Source organism: Corvus cornix, chromosome 2 (assembly GCF_000738735.6).
Source record: "Corvus cornix cornix isolate S_Up_H32 chromosome 2, ASM73873v5, whole genome shotgun sequence".
Taxonomy (NCBI): domain Eukaryota; kingdom Metazoa; phylum Chordata; class Aves; order Passeriformes; family Corvidae; genus Corvus; species Corvus cornix.
Genome location: NC_046333.1, coordinates 45,386,741 through 45,402,135, shown reverse-complemented (window position 1 = coordinate 45,402,135; position 15,395 = coordinate 45,386,741). Strand labels below are relative to the sequence as shown.

General features: G+C 41.1%; 1 protein-coding gene across 1 annotated transcript in view; it reads right to left on the bottom strand.

The window, feature by feature from the left end:
- Positions 1–13,979, bottom strand: part of HIBADH (3-hydroxyisobutyrate dehydrogenase) — an 85,641-nt gene extending 71,662 nt beyond the window's left edge. Inside the window, exons 1-3 of the mRNA XM_010399001.3 lie at positions 13,872–13,979; positions 5,440–5,600; positions 930–1,039 (exon numbers count right to left, since the gene is read on the bottom strand). Coding sequence (XP_010397303.1) covers positions 930–1,039; positions 5,440–5,600; positions 13,872–13,935 — 335 coding nt within the window. The 5' untranslated portion in view covers positions 13,936–13,979. The remainder of the gene's footprint in view (positions 1–929; positions 1,040–5,439; positions 5,601–13,871) is intronic.
- Between the last annotated feature and the right edge of the window lie 1,416 nt (positions 13,980–15,395).

Here is a 15,395-nt window from a genome sequence, read left to right as displayed (position 1 = left end):
ATTTACAAAATTTGAACTTTTTTATTGCCCTCCACAACAAAAAAGTTTATTTTTATCCCTCTTTCTATTGAACTGTATCATGATTTCTAGTCCACCTGACCAGCAATCTTAATATTGGACAATCAAAACCTAAAAAGGCATCATCATTTTTGGATAATCTACTGTACTTTTGTCTTCTATGTGTTTCTTCCTTTACCCTACCAACCTGGATAGCTGTAAGAGCCTACATGATCCTCAGAGGTATCCAGTAGCCTTAGTCACCCTGCCAGGAGCAGTGTACATGTAGCCAGAACAGACTTTTAAATTATATTTAGATTTGACTTGGCAAGTTCAAAAACTCTGAGCATTAGAATTCTGCAGACTATGGATTTAAGGCTCAGTGGAAATCCCTCCACAAAAGTTAGAAACCACTGTTTCACATTAAACAAACTCTTCAGGTGTTTTTTTGTGTAATGAACAGATAATAAGAATAGAAACCAAGGAAGTCTTGTCAGTCATTCTATGGTAATACACTTCAATACCATAAGACACAATGGCGTCTCTTCAGAACATTTAATTTATAGGATTTCAAGTTAAAGAAAAAAGTATTTGAGCAAATAATTGTTGCCAGCAAATATTGTAGTTGTACTTGAGTGTAGTACATTACATTATGGTAAAAGAACCATGCAACTGAAAAGACAGATAATAGTTAAGTTGCCTGATATGCACAAAAATCATTATTCTGCTGAAAATAAAATTAAGACTTTAGCCAAAAGCCATTCAAAAGCAAGCACTGTATAAGAGAACTCATATAATTAAAAATATCAATAGTGACAGGACAGAGAATATTGAATTCAGTGCCCTGAAGGCAGCAAGAGTTAGAACAACAGCAATCATCAGACAAACCTTGAGTATGAGTGGAAATACTCCAAACTACAAAAAAATCTTACTTTAGAATTCCATTTGCTCCTGTGTAAACTTCTTTTGCATTGGGACTAGAAGGCAGCATGGTAATAATTCTGTCTGCTCTTTCTGCTACGTCTGCTGGGGATTCTGTTACCTTTTAAAGAAAAAAACCCAAACAATATAAGCTTACACAATTCCTGAAAAAGAAATGTCAGACATGTTTGATGAGTTCAGTTTTAGTATTCACGGGTCACAACTAAGCTAGGTAAAAAATTAAAACACAAGAAAAACTCCTCTCCTAATGAAAATATTGGTTATTTGGATCCAGTAACAGAAAAAAAAAAAAAAACCCGAAAACGTTCTCCTATCATGGAAGTTCCTCCACAATATCTGCCAAGGGGGATGCTTTCATCCCATCAACCCATTCATGAATCTTCAATTCACTACAAACCCTGCATCTAAACAAAATATTTCTCTACAGTGTTTCTAAGGAGGGACAACATGAAAGGATCACAAAAATCTCACTGTTTTCCTTGTCTTCTATATGGCATTGAAAGAGAGGAAGACTGAGGAAAAAAGGAAGAAATTACTTAATGCACCTCTGAGCCTCACCTTAAAAGAAATCAGATAAACTAACTGATGTTTCTCACAATATTACAATTGGCATTTTTAAAATGGGAAATTATCAGCTCAAGCCTCCTTCACAAAAAAAATCTGAAAAATTTTCAAAATATATTATTAGGTATTAGTTGTTAAATAACCATACCTAAATTGAAAGGTATATTACTTTTCCCAAGTAACTTTCAGAGGCAGGCAGTATAGTATTTAAGATATATACACAACAAATGAAATATTGACAGCTAAGTAGTGAGTTTCACTTGGAAGGCATTTACCACTAAGACTCCTGTCCAGTACTGGTCTGAAATAATTAATTTCTTCAAAATTGCATTGTTAACACATTCATAGCCCAGGGGAAACTGCAACAAAAATACAGCTTATTCTTTTATCATTAGCCCACAAGGATCAAATCTAATTTCAGTCATTTGTAATAAATGCTAAATTTTGCCTTGAAGAACTTCTGGGATACAGCATGAGAAACTTCTTGATTTTTATTTGACTTGTGAACAAAAGAAAGGAAGACTGTATATAGTCACTGAACAAGGCTTTTGGGGAAAAAAAAGTAAAGAAACTGGCATAGATGGGACTGAGAAACATGGCAGATTTTGTTTTGAAAGAGTAAGTTAACACTGCACAAAACATCTGGCATACCACACAATTACAAAAGGAAACATGCTCTAGTCTAAAGAACAAAGGTTAGCAGGAATAAATGAGGCAATTATAAGCAGCAAACCTTCTATATCTGATTAGTTAATTTTATGACTTGCCTCCCTGGAGACCAGAGAGCCTATCTCTTTAAAAAGAAGTATGACACCTTTGGTTTAGTTCAGAGTATCTCCGGTTTGGTTCAGTCCCAATGTGTATTATTAGAGGAAGCATGAAATTGGAACCTGAATTTATATATGTCTTCTTATTTGAAACTATGATCTCCATTATTCTTAGAGGTTTGCAGGGTATCAGCTGAAGACTCAGTGGCCCATTTGCATCTTTCAACCAGAAGCTGAAAAACATACTGTACTGGACACACAACAGAAATAGCACATCAGCCTCAAATTTCTACTTGGCTACATGGACAGAAGACAGCTGGGTTTTGGTTACAGTGTTAAACAATTCTTAAGCAACACAGGTGCAAAGAAGACACAGTACCATAGTCATCTACACGGAAATTCATTTATTCTATCCGTGTCTTTCAAAATACTAACATGCCTTTTACATGAAGAAAATGAGATTTAAAATGTACACAGACTGGGACAGTACTTTTACAACCATACAAAGGAAAATCTTTCTGCTACCTTGAAGTAAGTAGCAAAACAAAGTGGGAATTAAAAGTAGGAATAGTCACTCTTGGCCTTTTGGTGCTGTTAACAAATATGAATGATATTGCCTGAAATAATCTACCTACCTGGTTCAATAAGCAGCATATAAAACTTTTTTATTTGGGACTTTGTGTCTCAGAAACAAATCTGAATGATTTGAAATCTATTATAAAACATTAAGCATTTGAAATCATTAAGAATATGTGCGTAACTTTAAAAAACAGACCAAATACTAATTGTTGATTACCAACATAGACCATACTAGCTCAGAGTAGCAGCCCACCAAGATCTGTACATGTTCTGATACTTTTTTAGTTCAAGCAAACTTTTGCAGCATGCAACTGGATAGGAGAGACTTTTCCTCATACTGCTGGTAGTTGGTTCTGCCCTTCAATATGTGTGTGCATCTGCTTGTATTTGTTCCAAACAGCTTCCCTATTTTTTTACTTATATTTACAGTAAGTAAATTAATTATTGTTTGCCTGAAATGCCATTCTTACTGTACACTATTTTTATGATGCTTTATGCACCATATGACTCCAATAACACTCTCAATCTTCTAAATCTGAGATAGGATTTAGATACAAAGACCTGTAAACTGAAGCATATATGTATGACACTCCACTGTGTGAAGCAAAAAGTGATAATTAATGACAAAAGGTAAAGACAGTAAGTAACGTGTAGAGGCAGCCTATTCACTCACAGCACTGCTCAATAGTCTCCCTTGTTGGTAGCCTTCCAACTTTCTCCAAGCTTCACCCCAAGAGGTTCCATACGCTCATGCTCAGCCAGTTTTCCTCTTACTGTTCACCATTAGCAGGCGGGTGGCCGCTTTCTGACATGTACCACCTCCCAGTTGTTTGCTTCAGTGGCTGAAGAAAGTGGAATCACAGATTGTGCAGATTTATGGCCAAACATCCCACATCCGCCATATACCTTGGTAGTAGCGCTGGCCTTAAACAACGGACATTTGACTAGGTTTACTGTCTCTTGGGGTCATTTCACCCCTGTAACACTCCTGATGGTTTTACCCTTACAGCCAGACCAAAGAGAAAGCAGCCCTTAGAGCCCAATGTTCCTTCTACAGCAGTTTCTACAAGGCCCCATGGACCCACAAGTTTTCAACTCCTGAAGAAAGTGTTGGAGTAGGATTTACACCTATAGATCAAGAAGAGAAGTTATGTTCACATATTTTCTTTAAGTGCGTTTTATTTGTATCTAAGCCTACCCATGTATTCTCTTAGTGATTTATGATCTTAAAACATACTTTTGACTTTATTTTTAAAGGCATTACAGTTCACTTTTATTATCACATGTTAAGTCTTGCAGTGAATGCCAAGGATTCTATTACAAAGACAAAAAGCTATCAACGTGGGCAGCCACAGCAAAGAGATCCCACTGCAGAACACAAATTAAAAATACAACCAACAGTCTCTCCCATTTGCTGAGTCTTACTTAAGACAGGTCCAGTTCATGCCTGAGGGTCTTGGCTGCTTTAACAAAACAAGAACAGTAGCTAGGAGAAGCAGCTGAAAAGCCTACTTTCCCACTTAAGGCCAAGATTCTGTAATTATTCAAGGGGAGCTGCAATTAATTACTAACAGGTGTGTGGAATCATTTTATCTTCTAGGAATCTTGATGTTACCTCATTATTTAAAACAGCTGCAATTAGCTCTAACAGTTTAGACTTTCAAGGCACACAGTTCCTCTGTCTAGATCTACCTATAATTCCCTTGCCACTGCTGGAAGAGTCCCTTCTATCCCCTACCTTGTTACATGAGAGGATTATTTTTGCACTGCACTCATTTTTTCTGTGTTTCAAGCACATATCCATTGCTTACAACTGTCTAAATTGTGACAGCTTTGAAGTATGTCAAAACCATTCAAATGTGTTACAGACATGTAGAAATGACACAACCACCTGAGAGCCTGAATGGGATTCTGGGGGTATTAACAGATTAAGAAAAGCAGTGGGACTGGCTGGAACAGGGCCAAGATTTTGCAGCGTATATTGCAGGAAGGTAAAGCTCCTTAATGTAATCAATTTCCTTCCCTCCTTTTTCCTTTTCATTCCTTCGTCTTCTCTCACCATATCCTTCCTCACCTCCAAGAGAATAAGGACTTAAATAATTAGATTTTTCCCCTGCCCCTGAGGACTGCACGTTGAAGCAGCAGGAAAGCATTCATATGTCCCTATAACCCTTACAGCTATGCCAGCAGGAACTTTTAGCTAGGGTCATTTAACCTGAAAAGGTCAAAGTAGGAACCAGGTGAAAAGCAGCCCATTGGCCATCTAGACCTGGGGGAGAAGGAAGCAGGAGAAAGGAGGAGGTGAAAGAACAGGCCATCAACCTACTCTCATAAAAAGTGGGGGGGAAAAGACAGCTAGAGAAGTTTGACAAGGTAGCAGTTCTGGCAAACAGCAGGAAAATTACCTGGGACAGAAGCATACCTTTGCTCTAACTGAAACCTCACAGATTCAGATTGTATTCATTGTGCTGTTTCAGTTCTGACTGCGATCTTAACCAAGAAAAAAACCCAGATGATTTACTTGCATTGCATGCAGGAACCATTCAACACACAGAGTCATTTTTGGAATAAAGAAAGTTTATTACTATACCTGAGCACCCAAGTCCTGAAATTCTTTGCAAGCTTCTGGGAAGACATCATACGCAATAACTGGATATCCATGTTTTACCAGGTTTTTTGCCATTGGATTTCCCATGTTACCCAGCCCAATGAATCCAACTGGGGTTTTGGAAGCCATAGTCCTAGAACACACTAATTTCAAAACAGTAAAGATCAATATATTTGCATTTTAGACTAACGTACAACAATGATGTAATAAAAGCTACCATGTAATCTGTTGTCAATTATTTAAACAGCTTTATGCTTAAAAACAGTGGAAATGTGAATCCTATTTTACATAATGTAAACCATAAATTATAGCTCACATTGGGCCACAAATACAATCCCACAATGATTTTTCTAAATGTCAAAGAAAATTATTGTAATTAGGAAAATGTGGTTGTTTCAAAAAATACAGTACTAAAACTAAGATCTGAGAAGAGCTCAAATGCACATTTAAAATATGCAGGATTGTCTATGTTTTATTACGTGTCTAAATTCTAAACCAGATATGCAAAGTCCAATTTTATATATATTTTAGACTCTTTACTGGCAACTTTGCTTGCAGGCATGGGATATAGCATGTGTTCTCTAGAAATGGACTGAGGCTGCCACTTTAATTCATGCAGCCCCTCACAGATTCTTCTGATCCTGCAATCAGATACAAGTCACTAACCTAAAGATGAAAAGTGTCCATACTAAATCATGGCAAATCCTTTGAGCCATGCAATCATAGTTCAAATACTGAAAACCAGAACAAAATATAGTATTAAAAAAAAATAATTACGACGTCTTTGCATGAATAACCTCTGTATTCAATTTACCATAATACCAAGACAGAACTATAAAGCCTAACCTACAACCTGTGGAAAACACTACAGTTTCAGTCAGTTACCTCCTCCCAGTAGTTAGTGAGCATCAAATTCTGGACAGGAGCAGCATTGCAGGCATTCATCTACTGCAATCACTATCTCATCACTCTGAACACTCCTAATCCAAAGGCAGCACAATTTGACAGTGACTAGATTTCTTTGCCAATTACGTTAAATACTTTCTCCTTTACGACAAAGGAAAAAGTTATGCAGAATAAACACTAAAGTATATGTCAACTAAGCGGACAGAAACAAGGCTAACTAACTACAGAAATACTGTGGCTCTGAAGTACACATACAGAAAATGTGCCTGAGCTGCATCGAGACTCTAAGAGGTCTCAATGCTTAGCAAAGAATCCTCTCTAGGCCAATAACACTTGATTAATCATTTTAAAGTCTTTATAACTTTAAGCTCCTTCTTAGCCAGCAATGGTCATGCTCTTTCATCTGCAACACTGTTTTGGATGTGCCACATTTAATAAATCAGGTTTGTTGAGAGAACTTTGGTCTGAGACAGTTTCCACAGATGCCTACAGCAATTACATAGCTAGAGAAGTAGCACAATTTAAAATAAATCTGCACTGGGAAAATGCTTAGTGAAAACTGAGATAAGTCAGGAAAAGAGCCCATTGCTTTTTTAAGAAGTGCTACATGTCAAAACTAGGGAACAAATGAACAAAGAGCCTAAACCAGCATCATCAGCCATAACAATCATCTTGGAGTCTTCTTCTCATTGTTTCTATGAGTCAGTCTTCCCCAGTCCCTCACTTGCACTTATCTAAAATCGCTCCTTTAGTTAGTCCAAAGCTTCCCACTTCCTGAGGAGCTTCAGGCCCTGGTTTTAAGCATCTTTTCTTTCTCTAGCCCTTAATACCAGTAGATCTTATTTACTTTGACTTCAGTAAAGCTTTCAGAACAGCCTCCTCTCGTATCCCAGTAGCCAAATGAAGAAAGTATGGACTGGACTGGACTGCAAAACTGCCTGAAGGAAGAAATACTGTCTGGAGCATTGAGCTTAAAAAACAGTGATAAGTAGTTCAAAGACTTGCAACAGTCTAGTTACACATGATGTTCCTCATGGGTCAGTACTAGAGCTGTTTAAAAGGTTCATCAGTGACTGATGATTGAACATAAGCACCCTCAGCAACACCACGTGTGACACCAAACTGGGGGGAATGGCTGAAAAAGGGCTGGGCAAGGCTACCATTCAGAAAGACTGGAGAAATGGAAATGGGCCTCAAGCAGTTCAACAAAGACAAATACCATGTCCTGTACTTGGGGCAGAGGATGTCATTGCAGGCTGCTGACTGGCTAGACAGGTGGCAGCTCTGCAGAACCTGTGGATTCCCATTGACTGGAAGTTGAGCGTGAGTCAGTAGTGCATTCTTGCAGTAAGAGGTTAATGACATTCTGAACTACATGAGCAAGAGCAGACCCAAGAAGTCAAAGAAACCAGTCATTCTCTACAGAGCAAATACACAAGAGATCAAACTGCAGACAGCCCAGCAAACATCAAGTAATATGACCACAGAGCAGGAGAATATGGTCTATGTCAGAGGCTAAGAGAACTGTCTTTGCTGAGCTTGGAGAAGCAAAGGCTGCAGTCTTCTACCACCTATGGATTGGGAGGGAAGAAGAGTTACAGAGCAAATGAAGCTGAACTCTTCACAGATGTGCACAACAATAGGACATGGGGCAATGGCCAAAAGCGGCAGGAAAGGAAATTCTGGTTGGAAATAAGAAAAGCATCCCTGATGTGGAAAAAAGGTTCTGCAAGCTAACAGGCAATGTAGAGAAGTTGTGGAACCTCCATCTTTGTAGCAACCTTAGAACACTACGAGCAACCTAATCTTCCCTTAAAGATTTAAGTCTTTTGGAAGCCTTGCTTCCAAACCTCGGTTTTCTTTGTTTCTGTGAATTCCAAGTAACCGTACCAGAAGAATAATTCTGACTACCATATCTAGGCTCATTTTTGTAGACTCCTGACCTTTATCCTGATTTCTTCTTTTCTCACACCATCTCACAGACATCTAACCATCACCTCAAACTGAACACCTTCAGAAAACTTTCTTGATACCTTTTTCTGCTATCAGTTCTGTCACCAGCAGTGATGCCTGTCGCTCACAACAGCCTCAAAGACCCATCCATGATCTGCTTAAATCTCACTGATTCATCCATCACATCTGAGATCTCAGCTGCTTCAGAACCTTGTCACCTGTCTCAACAGACATAATCTTGCCTTGATCTTCATGCTGGGAATTGAAAAGGACATTTTGCCCATGCTACTTTCCATCACTCCTTCTCTGCAGTCTGCCTGCTTTTTCTCTACAATGTCACGTAAGACTGCTTTGCTTTGATGCCTTTTCATGACTGTCTTGACAGTCTTCATGACATCTTAAGACTTCAGCTGGTAATTAGATTGCAGTGACGTGCCTATTGCCAACATGCACTCCTGTTGTGCCTCTAAGGCAAGCTTTTCACAAGGTAAATATCCATGAAATGAACATTCTTCTACTATAAGGTTTCCCTTAAAAACTGTCACTTTGCAATACCCCCAGAAAGGCATGGCAACAGTTAGGCTGTAATACAAGACAACTTGCTGACCAGTACTATTAAGTTTTGTGTGTTGTATTCTATTATTTCTCCTTTTGTCTGTCTCTGTTGATTTTTTTGTCTCAGTTCATGAATCAGAGACCACTTTCTGTTATGTGCTATCTACAACATATTCAAATCCATGGGAATTGGGACCTGTTAGAGAAGTAGTCCAATTCCTGAGTCAGTTTCTGGCTTTACTTTGGTTTAACTTTTCACAGCTCAGTGCCATACAAGCCACTTCAAAATTAAATAATTCGATCAACAGCTTTGAAAAATCTTCACATCTCCAGCTACTCAAACACAGGAAAACTGGTTTAGAGGACTGATTAAATTAGCTCACAGATCTAATAGAGATGATTTCAATTAAATTTGAACCAACTATGTTTAGATGTATAGCATCATTTAATGACTACTTAAGACAGTGGGGATTTGCCAAAAAGAGGATGTTTTAAAAGACAAGAACTTTCATGTTCTCCCATTAGATGAACCTCCAGAGGTTCTTTCACAGAATGTGATGTCCACCCTGCATATCTTGGCACTTTTTAGAATCTGATATGTAGCACAAACTCAGATTTGAAATAATTGTATAACTCAAACATCTAAGGATGGATATTCTGCAAACCCACATCACGTATGCTAACTAATCCCATCAATTGTATAAGCATTTGCTGAAACTGTCCCTATGATATTGAGCCCATTTCACTTCAACCATAAAATCCACAGTAACCTGCTGCAATCACATGGCTGGAAAAATGCCCAGTCCACACTCAACTTCTAAGAGAGGGCAGAACAACCAAAAATAGGAGCAACAGAATCTACTTTTAAAATAATCACTGATACCATGCACAACCAATTCTCCTTCACTGGGAACAGAACCAGCAATACAGGTTAATCAGTAAATCAAGCTAACTGTGAGCACAATAAGCTACAGCTACACTGACTCCAAAGAAATTGGCCTTTTCCCAGAAGATTCTTCATTATTCTCCTGAGGGAATATGTGTTTACAGATCCTCATGCCTATGAAAACTCAATTGATGAGGACAACCAATTACAACACTCTCACCAAATTTGGGGCTCAAGGACAATATAGATAAAACACAGATTTTCTGCTTTGAAAAGTCAGCCTATAACAGAAAAAAATTGACCTAATCTGCAATTTCACAAGAATTTTACCTTAGAAACAATTTAATTAAAAAAATCAGCAAGAGTTTATGAATATCTGAATGCCTTTTCTTGAACAAAATGCAACTGTTAGAAGAGTAACTTCAGAAATGCACAGACTGCGATCCTGTCCTTAGAATACCTGAACTGTCAATGACCCAAAACTTGTCTCTTCAAGCTTTATATAAAGACACAAAAAGCAGTTTTCTTTTTAACCTGAACGATGAAAAATTTAGATAATTTCAGATGTTTACATTTCATTTGATACTATCTCCCAAAGTAACAAGTCTTACAGTTTCAAGAACTAATTCCAGCTCCAGTGCTGCCCTGATTTCACTGCAAACACTCGAGTGCACAAGCACTACAATATGCAGAACTGAGGACATGTCTTTGTATTCAAACAAAAAGGAACTAATAGCTGGGTAGAACCACAGACTGCAGAGCTGGAAAAAGTCCAATATTCTTGTACTCTAACTGGCTAAGAACAGGAATGAGAAACAAGTAACTCTCAAAATATAATTTCAGCTATATTACTTAATTCTTGGCTTTATAAAATGTATTTTGAACCATATTCACCAAATGGCACAAGGGGTAAGAGTCCACGCAGTCCTGTCCCAGAAGAATTTCCTAATCAGAGCGGTTGCAGATCATATTAATATTCTTGATCTCTCTAGATCAGTGAAACTTCACCTCTTTTCCAAGAGGTGAGATTTAACAGGATCATCGGAAGATGCCCAGAGTAAGCTCAACTACTGAAGTTGCTGGTTTTGCTTGGGGCTTTATGAGAAAATACATATGAAGTCACTTGACAAGGAGAAAGAAACAATGATGACAATTCAATATGAGCCACTAAATGAAAGATTTTCCCACTGGTTTAGCATCTGAAGTTCTGGTACAACAACAACAGAAGACATCACCCTTTTTCTCCTTCCTGCTTTGAAAGAAAGGATCAGAGAGAACGTCTGTGTTTTGTGCAGACTTCTCTATGGAACTCATAAAACCTCTACTGAGACTAGATCCTGGGAGGGAACTAGATGAAGAAATAGAGAAGTTAGAGAGGCCAGCTGTACATGGGTAGACTCCTTCTGCTCCTAGAAGTTTTGCCAATGGAATTTAAATTGCCCCAGGGTCACTGACTTTTAAAGGTTACGCAATGATTTTGAGAAGTGCACTCTGCCAAAATAATAATTTAAGAAGATTACAATACTCTAAATTTGGCCAGCTTTACATTGAAACTTACACTTGCTTTTTCTTGCCTCCGTAAAGGTCTGCCGATCAAAACCAGACATGCTTATATAAAATTTTTCTTATCTGTACCTATACCTCATTGAATGTTTGCTAATACATTACAGACAAAACCATATAGTAAGCACTTTTCATCTAAAAAGAATATCAAGTGTACACTTGATCCCTTAATTGAGTAATGTGCTGGACTTCTGAGCAGCAGGTCTTCTGTCATAATCCTTGCTTAGTAATTAATGCTTCTCTGCACCAGAGCATAGAGTCATGCAACAGTTCAAACAAAGCTCCTGCATCAGCAAAGGTACTATTTAACCACCAAAAGTACTATTTAACTATTAACTCAATGGCTCCCTACCACTCAAACAAAACTACTTGGAAGGACATTTTTGCTCTCTAGCATGGTACTGTCTTCTTTGATGAACAGCTCCCTCAGCTGATGAATTTTCACTCACCAGAAAATCTTCTTTTCTCAGCCACCATAACTCATTAAACCCCTCTTCATTCTCCCTAGCAATCCCTAGGAGGGATTTCTCCATGTCCATCAAAAATATATTTTTAAGTAAGGTGATATAAACCCTCTCCATCAAGCACCTTTGTCAGTGCCTGCCAGCTGCAGAACACAAGACTACGTAGCCCCTGTCCAACTGGCTAAAACACAAACATACATATCCAAGACGCTCCTCCAAAATCTGCCCTCAGCTCTTTATTTTCCTCCTAGACAATTTAACAATCTCTGGTATAAACATACAGAAAAAGCAAACCATCATGGTCTGCACCAGCTGCAAAGAGCAACTGGCCAAGTAACCAAGGAGCATTCACTAAGAGAAGGAAGACAGCCTGCTTGCTAACCAAACTGTGGTGTTGGACAGCTCTGAGAGCTGGCAGAATTCCTTCACTAGGATGGCATTTCACTCAGAAGGACAGATGATGAAATCACTACTCAAAACCCAACTGTCAGACTAATCAAAACTAAAAAAAAAGAATGGCAAACTTAGTAAACTCATTAGAGATGGGGAAAGCTCAACATATAACTAAGCAATAGAGCTTAGCAGTTAAGAAGGCTTAATGCTTAGAATTTCATCCCATAAACATTTCTCAGAGTCAAGAGTACTTTCAGCACAGTCACTATTGACTAAGAGCTTAAATGCTGTGGGTGAAATTCTGTTCTGTGGATATTTCTTGGGAGAGTCACAATTTCTCCTTAGACTTAGTTACAGTTTCTTGCTCAAGTCTTCAGGCAAAGACAAACTGTATTTTTCAACTTTAAGGGCCAGTGTTGGGTTGCTTTTCATGCCTATGCTCACCACCAAGAAAAAGATCCCCACCATCTGCCCTACATTAAACATATCATTTGGATATTGACCAAGACAGTGGATTTCAAAGCTCTTACAGAAATGCCTGACAGCTACTATGCACAGAAAGTTCAAAAATCATTGAAAGCTACTGCTTTCAATTGTGGTATCACAAAAGGTACTAAACACACAAATAGGTCCCCCATATATACCTTTACTAGCATGAGACCAATATGCCTGCTGCACCTGAGCTATTAATTATCACAACATCAGAGCTGCAACTACAAAAAAATAATGCATTAGTGGAAAGGAGACAGTGGAGCAAAAAGAGCACCTAAAGATAATGTCAAAATTGTCAATTTCATTCATCTAAGTGAGGTTTAAAGGGGAATTACAAAGTTTTTAAAGTTACCTACCTAAAAGTAATTTAGTAATTCCTGAAACACATTGTTAAGTGTCAAGATTTTAGAACCATATACCATTTAAAAGAATCTATTTCTTCCACTTTGCCAGTTAAAAACCTCCACCTATGTGTTGAGAGCCTACCCACAGAGTGACATACACGACCAACAGACCGCAATCAAAATGACACTGAAAAGACTACTAAAGGTTTATTTTTAATCATTTACTTCAGCAATTATATTACTTTGAAACAGCTGTGTGATTTTTCAGGACTCTGGAAAGGGAAAATGTCTAGGTCCAGTTCTACAAATACATTCCTCCTTCACTTGCACCAACAGGACATCTGCAGTGTCTACTCCTTCCACTGCCCACGAACCAAACACAGGTGAGCACCAGTGCCCGCAGAGGCGAAACAGGAGGAAGCGCCGCTGGATCTACCTTCAGTTTAAGGAAAATAATCGGACTCAATGACGGAGAGGGCTGAACAGCCCAAAACTAGGTAACAGGTACCGCAGACGTGTCACTGCTGCCACAGGAAGCATTTGTGGGCTCTGATGATTTTCAGGCACGCTATTTTAAGCAAATGAGTGAAAACATTTATTAAGCCAAGCCGCTCCGAAGCTCCGGTGGAGCCCCGAATAAGGCGGCAGAGGCAGCGTGCCGTGCCAGCCGTGACGGCCCGGGGGGTCCGTCACCGGGGATGCCTCACGGGGAGATGGCTACGGAGCTGCACCGGGCTCGGAGGGCCCGCGGCCGCCAAGGGCAGCGCGGCAGCTGCGCGCCCCGGGAGAGGCCGGGCCTTTCCCCGCCCGGCCGGCAGAGTGGGGCCACTGCAGCCGAGGGAAGGGGCAGGTCCTTACCCATCACCCGCCGGCGCCAGCGCCACCAGCCCGCAGGTCCCCTGCGCACCACCGCCGCGGCCATGCTGCGCCCCCGTGCCGAGTGACCTCCGGCCCGCCGCCGCCCACCGCCACCGCCCGCGCGCCGCGACCGGCAGCCGCTGCAGCCAACCACGAGCGACCCTCGGCGGGGCACAAACCAATGGAAGCGCGCAGCGTCCTCCCTGCGGGCGGCCGGCCCCGCCTACCACCCCGTGACGGACAGGGCAGGGGCGAGGGGCGGGGCGGGGGCCGGGCCGGCGCTGGAGCACCTCATTGGGCGGTGGGACATCGTATCCGCTGCCCGCGGCTCCCCCCGGGAAGGCGTTTCTTTCCAGCCCTCCTTGCCTGTGCCTGCCCGCTGCCGCTTCGGCTTCCTGCTTCGCTGCTGGGGGAGGAGGCTTGGCTGAAGCGGGAGAGGAACGGAGCGCCGGCGTTTTGGCGAAGACAGCTTGTGGTACGAGACGGCGCCCTCGGGGCGAGGGAAAAAGCCGCCTTGCACTGTTTTGTCGAGTCAGGTGGCAAATAAGAATTGGCGCTTATTGAGGGTTGGAATTAGACGATATTCAAGGTTCCCTTCCAACCCAGATAATTCTGTGATTCTGTGACGGGCTTCGTCGTTGTGGGGGCTTTACCCCGGCTGGGCGCCAGGCGCCCCCCAAAGTCACTCCGTCACTGCTCCTCCTCACCTGGACAGTGGGGAGAAAATACAACGAAACGCTCGTGGGTTGAGATAAGGACAGGGAGAGAGCACTCACCAGTTATCGTCTTAGGCAAAGCAGGCTCAGCTTGGGGAAATTAATTTCATTTAATGTCACTTACCAATGACATTAAAGTAGGATAATGAGAAATAAAAAGTAAGTCTTAAAACACTTCCTCCCCACCTCTCCCTTCTCCCCGGGATCAGCTTCACTCCTGATCTTTCTACTTCCTCCTCCCTCAGCGGCACAGTGGCTTGGGGAACGGGGTCTGCAATCAGTTCTTCTCACGTTGTCTCTGCCGCTTTTTCCTCCAGGGGAGAGCTCCTCACACTCTTCCCCTGCTCCCTGACCAGAGATACTCCTCCCTGGTCTTCTCCTGTATGAGTCCTTCCCACGGGCTGTAGGTCTTCACAAACTGCTCCAGTGTAGGATCCCATCCGTAGGGTGCAGTCCTTCAGGAACAGACTGTTCCAGCGTGGGTCCCCTGTGGGGTCACAGATCCTGCCAGCAAACGTGTTCCAGCACAGGCTCCCCACGGGGTCACAGACTCCTTTGGGCACATCCCCCTTCTCTCTGCTCCACTGTGGACGTCCATGGGCTGCAGGGGGACAGCTTGTCCCACCAGACTCACCACGGGCTGCAGGGGAATCTATTTACAGAAGCCAGCCCTGTAGCCCATCCACTGGCAAAACTTTGCCACGCAAACCCAATGCAATCATGCCCAGAGAGCACTTCCCAAAGGCCTGACACAGGGTTTACCAACATCAATAAAATTAGTATTTGAACAAGGTGGCAAGAGCTGGGG